This window comes from Erinaceus europaeus, chromosome 2 (genome assembly GCF_950295315.1).
Source record: "Erinaceus europaeus chromosome 2, mEriEur2.1, whole genome shotgun sequence".
Classification (NCBI taxonomy): Eukaryota; Metazoa; Chordata; class Mammalia; order Eulipotyphla; family Erinaceidae; genus Erinaceus; species Erinaceus europaeus.
In genome coordinates, this window is record NC_080163.1 from 66,274,458 (window position 1) to 66,289,644 (window position 15,187).

At 44.0% G+C, this 15,187-nt stretch overlaps 1 protein-coding gene across 10 annotated transcripts in view; it reads left to right on the forward strand.

Moving 5' to 3' along the window:
• LOC103107895 (glutamic-oxaloacetic transaminase 1 like 1) overlaps positions 1-11,496 on the forward strand; it is a 29,644-nt gene extending 18,148 nt beyond the window's left edge. Inside the window, exons 1-9 of one of the 10 annotated variants that reach the window (XM_007516730.2) lie at positions 1,080-1,570; positions 4,197-4,378; positions 6,710-6,821; positions 7,072-7,181; positions 7,596-7,688; positions 7,806-7,956; positions 8,439-8,604; positions 10,598-10,740; positions 11,277-11,496. In XM_007516730.2, the coding sequence (XP_007516792.1) occupies positions 1,456-1,570; positions 4,197-4,378; positions 6,710-6,821; positions 7,072-7,181; positions 7,596-7,688; positions 7,806-7,956; positions 8,439-8,604; positions 10,598-10,740; positions 11,277-11,419 (1,215 nt within the window). In that variant the 5' untranslated portion in view covers positions 1,080-1,455 and the 3' untranslated portion in view covers positions 11,420-11,496. Of the gene's footprint in view, positions 1-1,079; positions 1,571-4,196; positions 4,379-6,709; positions 6,822-7,071; positions 7,182-7,595; positions 7,957-8,438; positions 8,605-10,597; positions 10,741-11,174 lie in introns of those variants that run through there. The other 9 variants (XM_060182638.1, XM_060182622.1, XM_060182628.1 and 6 more) reach the window with 9 other exon arrangements.
• Positions 11,497-15,187: the final 3,691 nt, after the last annotated feature.

Below are 15,187 nucleotides of genomic sequence, written 5' to 3' on the forward strand. Positions count from 1 at the left end.
ATGCTCTGGTTCTCTCTCTCTCTCTCTCTCTCTCTCTCTCTCTCTCTCTCTCTCTCGCTTTCTTCTTTCTCATTAACAAATCTTTTTGTTTGGAAAGAAAGGAGACATTTTATTACAAAAATAGCTACTGCTCTGAAGAGGATCAGAGTAATGTAGTATGGTTGATGATCTTGGTCAGTCTGGCACCCTGTTTGGATAGAGGCAACGAAAAGAGGAATTTTACCATAATTTGAGAGGTTGATGTGAGGCACTGCCCATCAATACCTGACTGATGCCAAGGTAAGATACAAAAGCAGAGATGATGGGTTATTTATTGTTTGTCTCCTCTTCTTCCTCTTCCTCCTCTTTCTCCTTTTATATATTATTTTTATTATCTTATTTATTTGATAGAGACAGTCAGATATAGAGAGGGGAGGGGGTTGATAGAGAGGAAGACAAGAGACACCTGCAGACCTGCTTCATCACTCATGAAGCTTTCCCTCATTCCTGAGGCATCAAAGGTCCCAGGTTTAATCTTCAGCATCACCATAAGCCAGAGCTGAGCACTACTCTGGAAAAAAAATAAAACAGAACAAAAACAAAACCACCATTTGGGTCCAGGTGGTGGTGCACCTGGTTAAGTGTATACATTACAGTATGCAAAGACCCCAGTTCAAGCCCCAGGTCCCTACCTGCAGGGGGAGGGGGGAGCTTCATGAGTGGTGAAGCAGAGCTGCAGGTGTAGCTCTGTTTCTTTCCTTCTTGGTCTCCCCCTCCTCTCTCAATTTTTCTGTCTTTTTAAAAAAAAATTTATCTTATTTATTAATGAGAGGGATAGAGAACTAGACTTCCCTCTGGTGCATGTGCTGCTAGGGATTGATCTCAGGACCTCATGCTTGAAAGTTCAACACTTTCATTTTCAACACTTTCATTTTCATTTCATTGTGCCACCACCTGGACTACCCCTCTCAATTTTTCTCTGTCTCTATCCAATAATAAATAAATATCACTCAGTAAGTGTACACACCACACATACACACACACACACACACACACACACACACACACACACACACACACACACACACCACACACACACACACACACACACGGAAAGAGGGAAACCTTCCTCTTAAAAAGAGAGACACACACAGAGAATATTGAATTGGGTTTCTTGGAGCTAGTAAAGAGATGTTATTGAGCCAGGGAAAAGTGCCTGGAATTTTCATGTCCTTGCTACCCTGTCCCCATGCCCACTCTCTTAGGAGTTTCTCCATGGAATCTCTCCATAATGATCCAGCATAGCTACCATGGAGATGGAAGCTGTGGGGTTCTGTTACTCCAGTGACTGGTTTTCTAAAACCTCTGCCTTGGAGCTTCAGCTGCTTCTGGGAAGAGGCAGGCCTGAGTAGCCCAGACTTGGGGGAAGGAAAGAGTGACGTAGTTACAGTTCTTGGTTCCGCTCACACCTCATAGATGCCCACCCTTTCAGTGTTCAAGGATGTGCCCCTAGCCCAGAAGATAGAAGGCAGCTTGCTAAAGATCTACAAGCAGGATGATTACCCAGACAAGTTTTTCCTGGCTTATAAAGGTAAAAGGGTTCAGGAGTGTGAGCCTAAGCAAGTCCTAACCACCTCTAAGGGTGCAGCATACCACTGCTTCAGAGGAGTCTGTTGTCAGCCCACGCCTCCGCAACCTAGCAAGGAAACAAACAAACAAACAAACAAACAAACAGCAGCCAGCATTCTGGATCATCTGGCCTTTTTTTTTTTTTTTTTCTTTTTTTTGGTGTGAGTGTGTGGGTGCTCCTGAGGGCTTGGCATGAGCCATGAACCATGTCTTCTTCTCCTGCTTTATGTATCTGGGTTTTCATGGACAGTGCTCTCTCTTCATTTCCGTCCTTCTCCTCTTTCTGCCCCACCTTCTGTTCCTGAATTTAGAATGGCTGCCAATATGGACCCTGCCCAGGGCTGGGAGGTAGTGCAGTGAATAAAGCATTGGACAAGCCCAATATGGACTCTGTCGATATGCCTCGGTGAAAGCCAGTGTTAGCTTTGCTTAGTCTTGTGAGTCTGTGATTTTTGTATACTTTTTTTTTTTTTGTCCTTTCATATGACGCTGATTTCTCTGTCCGGGAGATTGTTGTAAAGCACTGGACTCTCAAGCATGAGGTTCTGAGTTCAATCCCTGGCATCACATGGGCCAGAGTGATGCTCCGGTTTTTCTCTCCCCCTCTCTCTTTCTTATAAGAAACTAAATAAATAAATAGTTGAACCTTTTAAAGAAATTACAAAATGGGAGCCAGGTGGTGGTACACCTGGTTGAGTGCACATGTTACAATGAGCAAAGACCCAGGTTCAAGCCTCCAGTCCCCACCTGTAGGGGGGCAAGCTTCACAAGTGGTGAAGCAGTGCTATAGTTGTCTCTCTGCTTCTTTTTCCTTCTATCTCTCTCCCTTCTCTCTTGATTCTGACCGTCTGTGTCCAACAAATAAAGATAATAATAAAAATTTATTAAAAAATAATTACAATATGAGGGGGCCTGTCAGTAATGCATCAGGTTAAGCACACATAGTACAAAGTACAAGGACCTGCACAGCATCCTGGTTTGAACCCCCAGCTCCTGACCTGCTGGGGAGTCACTTCACAAGTGGTGAAGCAGGTCTGCAGGTGTCTGTCTTTCTCTTTCCTCTATCTCCCTCTCCCCTCTCAATTTTTCTCTGTCCTATCCAATAAAATGGAGAAAATGGCCTCTAGGAGCAGTGAGTTTGTAATGCTGGCACCGAGTCCTAGAGATAACACTGGAGAGAGAAAAAATTACAAAATAACATAGGTTTAAGTTGTCTTATTTTATTTTTAAATCAGCTTATTAATTTTTAAATTTATGTTTATTTATTTATGAGGGGATGGAACAAGAGAGAGTGAGAAAAAGTGATAACTAGAACATCACTCTGATACATGCAGTGACAAGAATCAAACTTGGGACCTCATGTTTGAAAGTGCAATACCTCAATGTCTCATCCATTCTGCCACCTGCTGGGCTGAAAAATAGTTTTTTTTTAAGATGCATTTTCCTTATTTCCTGTGAGATATAGAGAGAATTCTGTGAGAGATAGAGATAGATAGATAGATAGATAGATAGACAGACAGAGAGAGAGAGAGAGAATGAACTAGGCTACTAATCTGGCACATTTTCATGGAGAACCAAACTTAGGTCTGGAAGTCCCATGCTCTGTCAGTTGAACAGTGTTTTCAAGTACTGTATTCTACTACTGGACCACCTCCTACACTTAAAAAAATTACTGATTTTATGAGAAAAAAAGAAAGAGACCAAAGCATAGTTCTCGTATATGAGATGCTGGGATCAAAAAGTATGATCCTTATGTGCTAATCTGCACTCTGTCCACTGAGCTATCTTCCTGTTCTCACCAGCAGTCTTTTTCAAAATACACAAATTAGTAGAACATTAAAATGTGTGTGTGTGTGTGTGTGTGTGTGTGTATCAGTGGTGCACTCAGTTTAGTGCACATGTTACCATGTGTGAGGACACTGGTTCAAGCTCCTGGTCCCCACCTGCAAATGGGGGTTGAGGAGGTGGGAATTCAGGAGTGGTGAAATATGTTTTCAGATCTCTCTCTTTCTCCCTTTCTATCTCCCTTCCTCTCTCAATTCTTTCTGTCCTATCAAATAAAAAAGGGAAATGTCTTTTATTTATTTTTAATGAGTGAGAAACAGAGAGGGAGAAAGAAAAAAAGAAAGAAAGAAAGGAGGGAGGGAGGAAGGAAGGGTGAAAGAACACTGCTGTACTCTGGTTTATGGTGGTGATAGGGACTGAACCTAGGACCTCAGAACCTCAGGCATGAAAGACTTTTGCATAATCATTACGCAGTCTCCCCAGTCCAATGCATGGTTTTGTTGAGTTTCTCCTCTTCCTTCCTCTCTCAACCTTATTTTATCAAAGCACTGCTCAGCTCTTGGTTTATGATGGTTTAGGGGATTGAACCCAAGACCTTGGGGTCTTAGGCACGAGTCTCTTTGCATAACCATTATGCTGTTTCTTCCACTTTTTATTTTTTATAAAGGAACAAAATGGAGAAGCTATCTTTTCATAGGTAATTTTCACAAGACCCAAGAAAGTCAGGTTATATGTGTATACCGTTTAGGGGCTGCAAGCAGAGCCAGGGGTACACAAGGTTCTTCTGCTGTCTCCCCACACAGTCTGCATGAACAAAGAAGGCCATCCCTGGGTCTCTTCCGTGGTGCCCAAGATCCGAATGCAGATCTCACGGGATCCCTCTCTGAACTATGAGTACTCGCCTGCGATGGGCATGAAAACATTCATCCAAGCCTCCTTGGAACTCCTCTTTGGAAAAAGCAACCAAGCCATTGCACAGAACAGGGTGAGAAGTTTTCCAGCTCCCTCCCCTAGCCCTAATAGTATGGAATTGAGCTCTTTCTACGTTATGCATATGGCTAATCTGTCATTTAAATCAGATTGAGTTATCCAGATAAATATTGGATTTGAACTGCCAACTTAAAAAAAAAAAAAGATCTGAGCAGGGGAGATAACATAATGGCTATGCAAAAAAAAAAAAAAAAGTTCATGCCTGAGGTTCCAAATTCCCATGTTCAGTCCTCCATATCACTATAAGCAAAAGCTGAACAGTGTTCTGGGATCTCTTTCTCACACACACATGCACACACACACACACACACACACACACACACACACACACACACACAGAGAGAGAGAAATGAAATATATTTAAATATATTTAAAGGGACTGGGTATTAGTGCACCTGGTTAAGTGCACACTTCACAGTGCACAAGGACCCAGATTCAAATCCCTGGTCCCCACCTGCAGAGGGGAAGCTTCATGAGTGGTGAAGCTGTGCTACAGGTGTGTGTGTGTGTGTGTGTGTCTATTTATTTGTCTATCTCCCCTTCCTTCTCAACTTCTTTCTGTCTCTGTCCAAAATAAATAAAGAAAATATTTTAAATATATATATATTTTTAAAAAGAGTCTCAGGGAGTCGGGCAGCAGGTTAAGCACACTTGGCGCAAAGTGCAAGGGCCGGAGTAAGGATCCCAGTTTGAGCCCCCGGCTCCCCACCTGCAGGGGAGTCGCTTCACAGGTGGTGAAGGAGGCCTGCAGGTGTCTGTCTTTCTCTTCCCCTCTCTGTCTTCCCCTCCTCTCTCCATTTCTCTCTGTCCTAACCAACAATGACAACAACAAGAATAACTACAACAGTAAAACAACAAGGGCAACAAAAGGGAATAAATAAATAAATTTTAAAAAAGGATCTCATCAGGAATCTAACTGGATTTTCATTAAACTTGGATATTACTTTTTTTTAGAATCAGAAAGATAGCATATCTCTTAAAGTACCACAATTTCCCCTTTTAATGTAAATTAAACTAATAGTTTCTTCTTATTTTATCTCTGGGGCTCTGTGCCTCCACTATAAATCCACTGCTCCTGGTGGCCATTTTTTTTTTTTTTTCCATTTTACTGGATAGAGCAGAGAGAAATTGAGAGAGGAGGAGGAGGAGATAGTGAGGGAGAAACACACCTGCAGATCTGCTTCACCCTATTCATGGGGAATGGGGCCTCAAATCCAGATCCTTGCGTGGATCCTTGTGTTTTGTACTATGGGCACTTAAGCGGGTACACCGCTGCTTGCTCCCCCCATTTCTTCTTCTTCCTCTCCTCCTCCTTTTTCTCTTTTTTCTACTCCTCCTCCTCCTTCCTCTTCTTCTTCTCTTTCTTCTACTTTTTCCTCTATTACTACTTCTGTTCCTCCTCTCCTCCTCCTCCTCCTTATCTTTCTCTTGCTTCTTCTCTTTCTGCTCCTCTTTCTCCTCTTCTTCCTCCTCTTCCTCCTCCACCTCCTTCTTAGCCTCCAGGGTTATCACTGGGGCTTGGTGAGGGCACTACAAATTCACTGCTCCTGGAGGCCATTTTTCCCCTGTTTTGTTGGATAGGACAGAGAGAAATTAAGAGGGGAGGGGAAGACAGAGGCGGGGGGGAGAGAAAGACAGACACCTGCAGACCTGCTTCACCACTTGTGAAGTGACCCCCCTGCAGGTGGAGATCTGGGGGCTCTAAACGGCATCCTTGCATTGTGCTTAACCTGGTGCACCACCACCCCACCATCTCCTCCTCCTCCTCCTCCTCCTTCTCCTCCTTCTCCTTTTTCTTCTCCTCCTCTTCCTCCTCCTACTTCTTCTTCTCCTTCTCCTTCTTCTCCTCCTTCTCCTTCTCCTCCTCCCCCTCCCCTTCCCCCTCTTCCTCCTCCTTTTTTTTCCTTCTTCTTCTCCTTCTCCTCCTTCTTCCTCTACTTCTTCTTGACTTTATTTATTTATTTATGAGAAAGATAGGAGGAGAGAGAAAGAACCAGAATCACTCTGGTACATGTGCTGCCAGGGATTAAACTCAGGACCTGAAGCTTGAGAGTCCAGTGCTTTATCCACTGTGCCACCTCCCGGACCAACCCCCCCCCTTTTTAAAGAACTATTTTTATGATTTTTGTTGGGACCAAAGCCTCACACATGCACAATTTCACCACTTGGACACACTACTCCGTATATATATATGGAAAGTTTTTTTGCTGCAGGTCCCTGTCTCTTTTTCTGTCTCTTCATCCTTTCTCAATTTTTCTCTGTTGCTATCCAATAATAAATAAATAAATAAACTTAAAAATGACTTTTGTTTACTTTCTTCCGGCAGATAGGGGGTTTGCACACAGTTGGTGACAGTGGTGCTTTCCAACTTGGTGCCCAGTTCCTCAAAACTTGGCGCCAGAATTCTCAGATAGTTTACATCATTTCTGCACAAAAAGGTGAGTTTAAAAAGGTGAGCAAGATAAAGGTGATGAAAGATCCTCATGTTCTTCATTCCTACCTCTCCTGTAATCTTCACTGATGGTCTTTCTCACGGTCACAAGAAAGATGATGGGAAAACCGGGGTGTGTTTTTCTAGTTACTATCCCTCAGCCCATCTTGTGACCCTCCCATCCATTCTCTGTCCTGCCTATCTCTCCACCTCTCCATTTCCTCTGTGCCAGCTGGTAGATGACTGTGTTCCCACAGAATTTCATGGACTTATCTTCCAAGACATGGGCTTTGTAGTTCATGAATACTCCTTCTGGAACTCCAGCAAACTGTGCATCGACCCACACATAATCTTCGATGTATTGGAGGTACAGAGGTCCTATTCAGAAACTTCTTCCCAGACCTAATTTGCAGTTTTATTTTCCTTTCCTCCCCATCAGACCTCTAGAAAACCAAACTCTTTTCAAGACATAGGCTTGCCTAACCCTTTATTTATTCTGATAGTTATAGAGAGAAACTGGGACACAAAGAGAAGCAAGGGAAAGAGAAAGAGAGATACTTGTAGCAGTGCTTCACCACTAGTAAAGCTTCCTCTCTGCAGGTGTAGACATTTAATCCTGGGTCCTTGCATATGGTAGCATTTGCACTCTACCTGGTACCTTTGCCTAACCTTTTAATAGGAACAAACATGGAGGCCCACTTCTCCTTCAGCCCCCCCCCCCATTGTCCCTTCCTTTCCTTTGGGGGTGGAGGGAGTGTACAATGTGAATCTCTTTCTGCAGCAAGCCCCACAGGGCTGTGTCTTCGTGATAGGGAACTTGAGCAATTGCAAGCTGACACACAACCAGTGGGTAAAGTTGATGTCTATCATGAAGGTAAGTCCAAACTCCCACCCAACTTTCCTCTCTCTCTCTCTCTCTCTTCTCTCTCTCACTATATACCATCTGCTGCTCTTCCAGTCTCATCCTTCTTCATTCTCCTTTCTCCTACAGAACAAACAGATATTCCCATTTTTTGACATTCCATCTCAAGGTTTCATCACAGGTGACTTGGAAGAAGATACTAGATTCTTACAGTACTTTTTGTGTTGTGAATTTGAGTTTTTCTGCAGTCAGTCTCTGTCCAGGAACTTTGGCATTTACGGTATGGAATGGGCAGAAGGAGAAGGGAAAACTTATGATGAAGTGGTGCCACATCCATAGCATTCAAAGGCATGTCTGAGGTCTCCCCGTCTCTGGAGACAGCCAAGAGTTCCAGAGAGAGCAGCATGGAGACACAAAGGAAGAGCTGTGAGCTAGAAGTCAGATTCTCTGCTACCTTCCTCAGCTGAGTTACCAAGATTAATTCTAGTTAAATTATTTCATCCCTCCAGGGTAAAATATTCCCTCAACTGTAAGACTAGGGGTTAGGATTCAGTGGCCTTGCAAGGCCCTTCTGTCTTTATCATTCTGTATATGTGGGTACTTCTTTCCAGAAGAGTCTCTAGCAATTTCCTGAATTTCAGTTTGGCTGGCTGAGATGAGGTTCCCATAGATTAACTTTCTACAGTGCAAAATTAGAGATACAGTCTTAAGAAGAGCCTCCTTCTAGAGCAGGAGACTGATGCTATGTCCTCAATGTTGTAGATGAAGGAGTGGGGATCCTGGTCGTGGTGGCACTCAACAACGAGCTCCTGCTGTGTGCCCTCTCCCAGTTGCTCACTTTTGCCAGGTCCCTGTGGCTAAACCCTCCTACCATGGGTGCTCGCATCATCACCACCATCCTCCGTAACCCTACTCTGCAAGAACAATGGTAAAGGGCCCTCAATTTCATTCATTCATTTCATCCATGACCATGAGAACTCACTGTGTACTCAATACCAAGGACAGCAGCTCAGTGGTCCTATCTCAAGGTTATAGGTAACAGGACAAACTTCTTGTCCTTTTCTTATTTTTTTCATCTTTTTAAAAATGATATTTTTATTTTATTTTATTTTTCCTCCAGGATTATTGCTGGGCTAGGTGCCTGCACCATGAATCCACCGCTCCTGGAGGTCATTTTCCCCCCTTTTGTTGCCCTTGTTGTTGTAGCCTCGTTGTTTTTATTATTATTGCCATTGTTGATGTTGTTCGTTGTTGGATAGGACAGAAAGAAATGGAGAGAGGATGGGAAGACAGAGAGGGGGAGAGAAAGATAGACACCTGCATATTTGCTTCACCGCCTGTGAAGCGACTCCCCTGCAGGTGGGGAGCGGGGGGCTCGAACCAGGATCCTTACGCTGGTCCTTGCGCTTTGCGCCACATGCGCTTAACCCACTGCGCCACCGCCCGACCCCCTATTTTTTATCTTTATTTACTTAACTGGATAGAGATCCAGAAATTGAGGGGGGGGGAAGGATAGCGAGGCAGAGAGACAGAGAGACATCTACAGTATTGCTTCACCACTTGCAAAACTTACCCCCTGTAGGTGGGAACTGAGGGCTTGGACCCAAGTCCTTGTACACTGTAACATGTGTGCTCAACCAAGTGCTCCACCACCTGATCCCAGTTTGTGTGCTTTTAAAAATATATCATTTGGGTGAAGGGTAGATAACACAATGGTTATGCAAACAGACTCTCATGCTTGAGGCTACAAAGTTCCAGGTTCTATCTCCCAGATCAACAAAAGTCAGAGCTGAGCAGTGCTCTGGTAAAAAAAAAAAAAAAAATCAAGTCTCATTTTACTTACTATTTATTGAATACAGACAGAGAAACTGAGATGTAAGGGTGAGACAGAGAGGGAAAGAGACACACAGACACTTGTAGCCCTACCCCACTGCTTATGAAGTTTCCCTTCTGCAGGTGGGAACTGGGGGCTTGAACCTGAGCCCTTGCATATGGTAACATGTGTGCTCAGTTGGATGCACTCTTACCTGACCCCAGAAAACACCTTTTTAGGCACAAGTTAAATTAATGACATTAATTCTTTCAGATTTCAGGACATTAGGAAGTTTCAAGGGCTTGTTACTCTGTCAAAATCCGCCTAAGAACCTACTTGTCTTGCTTACACTAATATAGGCTGAAACCCCTCTCTCCTTCACAACCATCCCTTGTCCATAGGCTTACCATTATGACCTCTGTTGCTCTTGCTGGAGTCTTTTGAAGTGAAAAAGAGTGGAATAATTAGCAGGTTTTCTTCATTTTCTTTTTAAAGTTTTTTTAATTGTCTTTTATTTATTTGATAGAGACAGAAATTTAGAGGAATCAGGAGATAGAGAGGGAGAGAGAGGGGGCCAGGTGGTAGCACAGTGGGTTGAGTGCACATGGCGCAAAGTACAAGGACTGGAGTAAGGATCTCGGTTCGAGCCCCTGGCTCCCCACCTGTGGGGTGGGGGCGGGGGCGGGCGGCTTCACAAGTGGTGAAGCAGGTCTGCAGGTGTCTATCTTTTGCTCCCCTGTCTGTCTTTCCCTCCTCTCTTGATTTATCTCAGTCTTATCCAACAGCAATGACAACAATAATAACAACAGAAACTGTAAACAACAAGGGAAACAAAAGGGAAAAAAATAGCCTCCAGGAGCAGTGAATTTGTAGTGCAGGCAGAGTCCCACCAATAACCCTGGAGGGGGTGGGAGAGAGAGAGAGAAAGAGAGAGAGAGAGAGAGAGACCGACCTGCAGCCCTGCTTCACCACTTGTGAATCTTTCCCCTGCACTCATGTGCACTCAACCAGGTGCACCGCCACCCAGCCCTAAGAGTGGAATAATTATGAAGAGGTTGAGATCAGAGAGATTTCCTACTCTGATTTCTTGCTGTTTTTTCCTTGGTAGGAAGCTGAGTCTAAAAAGGGTTGTAGAGAACATCATGTTGATCAAAGAAAAAGTGAAGGAGAAGTTGCGGCTTCTGGGAACTCCTGGCTCCTGGGAACACATCACTGACCAGAATGGGACCCATTGCTATCTGGGACTCAGTCGTAAGTGTCAGTTCTCCTCTCACTTTTATAGTCTTGTGCTTGCACTTGAGCATTAACATTCGCTCAATCTGTGACCAGCACGTTAGCTTCATCCCAGGTCTTTCCGAAGTGAAGCAAATTTTTTTTCCTTTTTTTTTTGCTTCCTGGGTTACCACTGAGGCTCGGTGCCAGCATTACAAATCCACTGTTTCTGGTGGCCATTATTTATATTTTATTGGATAAGCTAGAGAGAAATTGAGAAGGGAAGGAGAGATAGAATTGGAAAGAGAAAGACACTTGCAGACCTGCTTCAGCCCTTGTGAAGCATCCCCCCTGCAGGTGGGGGAGAGGGGAGGACTCGAACCCAGATCCTTACGCAGGTCTTTACTCTTAGTACTATGTGTTCTTAATCAGGTGTGCCACCACTAGACCCCCAAAGTGAACTTTTTTTGCAGATCCCTCTCAACTCCTAAAAATATCTCACAATCATCCTGGGTCAGGGGAGGGGGCCTAGAAATGGCCACCCCCAAGATCTGACAATTTTTGGTAATCACCAGCCCAGCAGCTGGAATACCTGGTCACAAAGAAGCACATCTATGTCCCCAAGAGTGGTCGGATCAACTTCACCTGCATTAATACCAACAACATAGACTACATTGTCAACAGCATCAATGAAGCAGTACTCTTCTCAGGAAGCTGAAAATTACCTTCATAACGCAAAAGATTTTGGACTGGGAATTAAAACTTTTAATCTTTGCAAAAATAAAATAATACTAATCCTGTGCCAGCTATTCATTTCCTACAACATATTTATCTACCAAGCATGCTGTCTTCCCACATATTTATGAAACATGGCATGTGTCTGGCTTCAGAAAGAGAGAGAGAGGAGGTAAAAAATGGCTAGCAAAAGAGAGAATGTTTGTCTTCATTGAGCAGCTCATACCTGTCAAGCACCTACTATGTTAAGGCCCTAATTTGGTGTTTCAGTCTGTTTGATCTTCTATAACAAGATATCATAGACTGGGTAGTTGAAAACACCAGGATCTTAGTTTTCATGATTCTGGAGGTCTGGAAGTCCAAGATCAAGACACCAACAGTGGTGAGGACCCATTTCCTATTCCATAAATATTATCTTCTAGGTATAACTTCACATGGCAGCAGGGGTGAGTGAACTTAAAGGAGTTCTCTTATAAGAAGACTAACTCGGGAGTCGGGCTGTAGCGCAGCGGGTTAAGCGCAGGTGGCGCAAAGCACAAGGACCGGCATAAGGATCCCGGTTCGAGCCCCGGCTCCCCACCTGCAGGGGAGTCGCTTCACAGGCGGTGAAGCAGGTCTGTAGGTGTCTATCTTTCTCTCCTCTCTGTCTTCCCCTCCTCTCTCCATTTCTCTCTGTCCTATCCAACAACGACAACAACAACAATAATAACTACAACAATAAAACAACAAGGGCAACAAAGGGAATAAATAAATAAAATAAATATTAAATAAATAAATAAAATTAAAAAAAAAAAAAAGACTAACTCATTCATGAGGTCTCCAACTTCATGGTACAACTATCTCCAAATTCCATCCTAGTGAGGTGCAGCTTTCAAGATAGATGTGCTAAGGGGACACAGATGTTCAGACCATAATATCTGGTCATCAAAGGGAATACAAACCCATGTACACCGAGGCTATGAGGTCCCAGTGTCAATACCTAGTACCATAATAAACCAGAGCTAAACAGTGCTCTCCCCTCCCTCCTCTCCTCCCTCCCCCCTCTCTAATCAAAATAAACTAAACTATAAAAATACAAGCCAAACCAAACAAACACCCACCCCCATCACCATGTACAGCCTTGTCTTTTTTCTTCAGAAGCTAGATAGGCCTTAGTCATGAGCATATTCAGAGGAGAATTCACTTGATGACTAACATCTGCCACATCAGGGTTTTTAAGCATCGGTCACCACTTTGGGGTCACTTTTTGATTCATATAGAGACAGAAGCAGAGAGAGGGTGAGATAGTAAGCGCTGCAGCTTCTTCCATAATGACAGCACCTTCCATGTGGTGCTAAAGTCTAAACCTGGACTGTGCTCATGATAAGATGGGCGCCCTCCCCTCTGAGCCATTTCTATACCCCCATATCAGTTTTACTGATGAAGACAAAGGATGTAAAGTTGCAACAGGATTTTTTTTCCCCCACGAGATTAAAAGAGAGAACTTTTTTGCAGACCCTTCTGGACTCCTGTCTCATATGAGTGAAACTCTTTCCTTTTACATAAAAAATAAAGTAACTATTGAAAACAACAACCACCACCTCTGCTTTTTCTGAGAATCTCACAGGCAAGGTTCTGGAAACAAAGTGTATAAGTTCAAGTGGTCCGGCAGGTGGCACAGTGGATAAAGCAGCAGACTCTCAAGCATGAGGTCCTGAGTTCAATCCCTGGCAGCACATGTACCAGAGTGATGTCTGGTTCTTTCTCCTCCTATGTTTCTCATTAATAAATAAGTAAATAAAATATTTTTTAAAACGTGTAAGTCCAAGATTTTCACATCCTTTGACTGTGTGTGTGTGTGTGTGTGTGTGTGTGTGTGTGTGTGTGGTGGTGTGGTGCTGGTGGTGGTGCTGGTGGGGTTAATGACATTTGGACAGCAGGTGGTGCTATTTAGCAAATCTGAGAGCCAAAGAAGAAACTTGAACTTTCACACTTGAGAAGCCTGCCTCCTCTGGAATGATCTCCTTTCCATTTTTCAGAGTGGAAGGTGGGAATCTTTTACTTAGAGCACTAAAGAGCTCCTCAACTGGCATTAAAGAGGCAAGAGGGCTGGGGTCTCCTCTCACATGTACTTTCCATGTGTGTTGGTACCCAGAAAGCCTTCACAATGCGCCTCAGGTGAAGTCCTAGGTGGTAGCCTAGGAACTTGTCTGGGAGGGGTCAAGAAATTTGGAGGCCTCCTCACACACTCTTTGATGGCCTAGGCTGACTCAGCCCTGCTCAGCCCAGGGTAGCCTCAGTGGCTTTATTTATTTTTAAATCTTTAAAAAAAAATTTATTTATTCCCTTTTTGTCTCCCTGTTGTTTTATTGTTGTAGTTATTATTGTTGTCTGTCTTCATTGTTAGATAGGACAGAGAGAAATGGAGACAGGAGGGGAAGACAGAGAGGGGGAGAGAAAGATAGACACCTGCAGACCTGCTTCACCGACTGTGAAATGACTCCCCTGCAGGTGGGGAGCCAGGGGCTCAAACTGGGATCTTTACACTTGTCCTTGTGCTTTGTGCCATGTGCACTTAACCCACTGCGCTACCGCCTGACTCCTGGCTTTATTTATTTTTAAAAATTTATTTTGATGTGAGTCAGGCTGTAGCACAGCGGGTTAAGCGCAGGTGGTGCAAAGCACAAGGACCGGCATAAGGATCCCGGTTCGAACCCCGGCTCCCCACCTGCAGGGGAGTCGCTTTACAGGCGGTGAAGCAGGTCTGCAGGTGTCTATCTTTCTCTCCTCCTCTCTGTCTTCCCCTCCTCTCTCCATTTCTCTCTGTCCTATCCAACAACGACAACAACAATAAAACAACAAGGGCAACAAAAGGGAATAAATAAATAAAATAAATATTTAAAAAAATTTATTTTGATAACATAGAAGTTGAGAAAGGGAAGGGAAGATAGGGAGAAAGACACCTGTAGCTCTATTTAACTAGCTGTGAAGCTTCCCCCCTGCAGGTGGGGGCTGGGGGCTTGAATCAGGATTGTCTTTTTTTTGCCTCCAGGATTATTGCTGGGGCTTGGTGCCAGCACTACGAATCCGCTGTTCCTGGAGGCTATTTTTTCCCATTTTGTTGCCCTTGCCCTTATTGTGATTGTTACTGTTATTGTTGTTATAGCTGTTGTTGGATAGGACACAGAGAAATCAAGATAGGATAAGACAGAGAGGAGGAGAGAAAGACACCTGCAGACCTGCTTCACCACTTGCGAGGTGACCCCCCTGCAGGTGGGGAGCTGGGGGCTTGAACCAGGATCCTTATGCTGGTCCTTGCACTTTGCACCATGTGCACTTAACCTACTGAGCTACCGCCCAGCCCCCGAAACATGGTCTTTATGCATGGCAAAGTGTGCATTCGATGGGGTATGCCACCACCCAGCCCCTATAACTTTCTTTAATGGCTTTGTCTGCTTCTCCTGTCTTTATCCTCTTTTCTTCAGAAAAATTACACTGAGGAGTCTGGGATTCCACAGCAAAACAAATTGGCACCTGAGAAAGAACTTCTTACATGTATCTTTAAATTTCAGGCTCTTATTTAGTGAGCTTGGGTTCCAGAATGTGCACACACAAACACAAGAGGACAGTTGGATGAAGAGTGGTGTTTTCCTCCTGGGACAGAACATTGGATTAGGTAGAAGATCTCCTTCTATCATTTGCATCTGGGTGAGATTGTTTCACTGAGATTTATCCCTAACAATGACTGGCTTCTGTGGAATGAAAACACAAC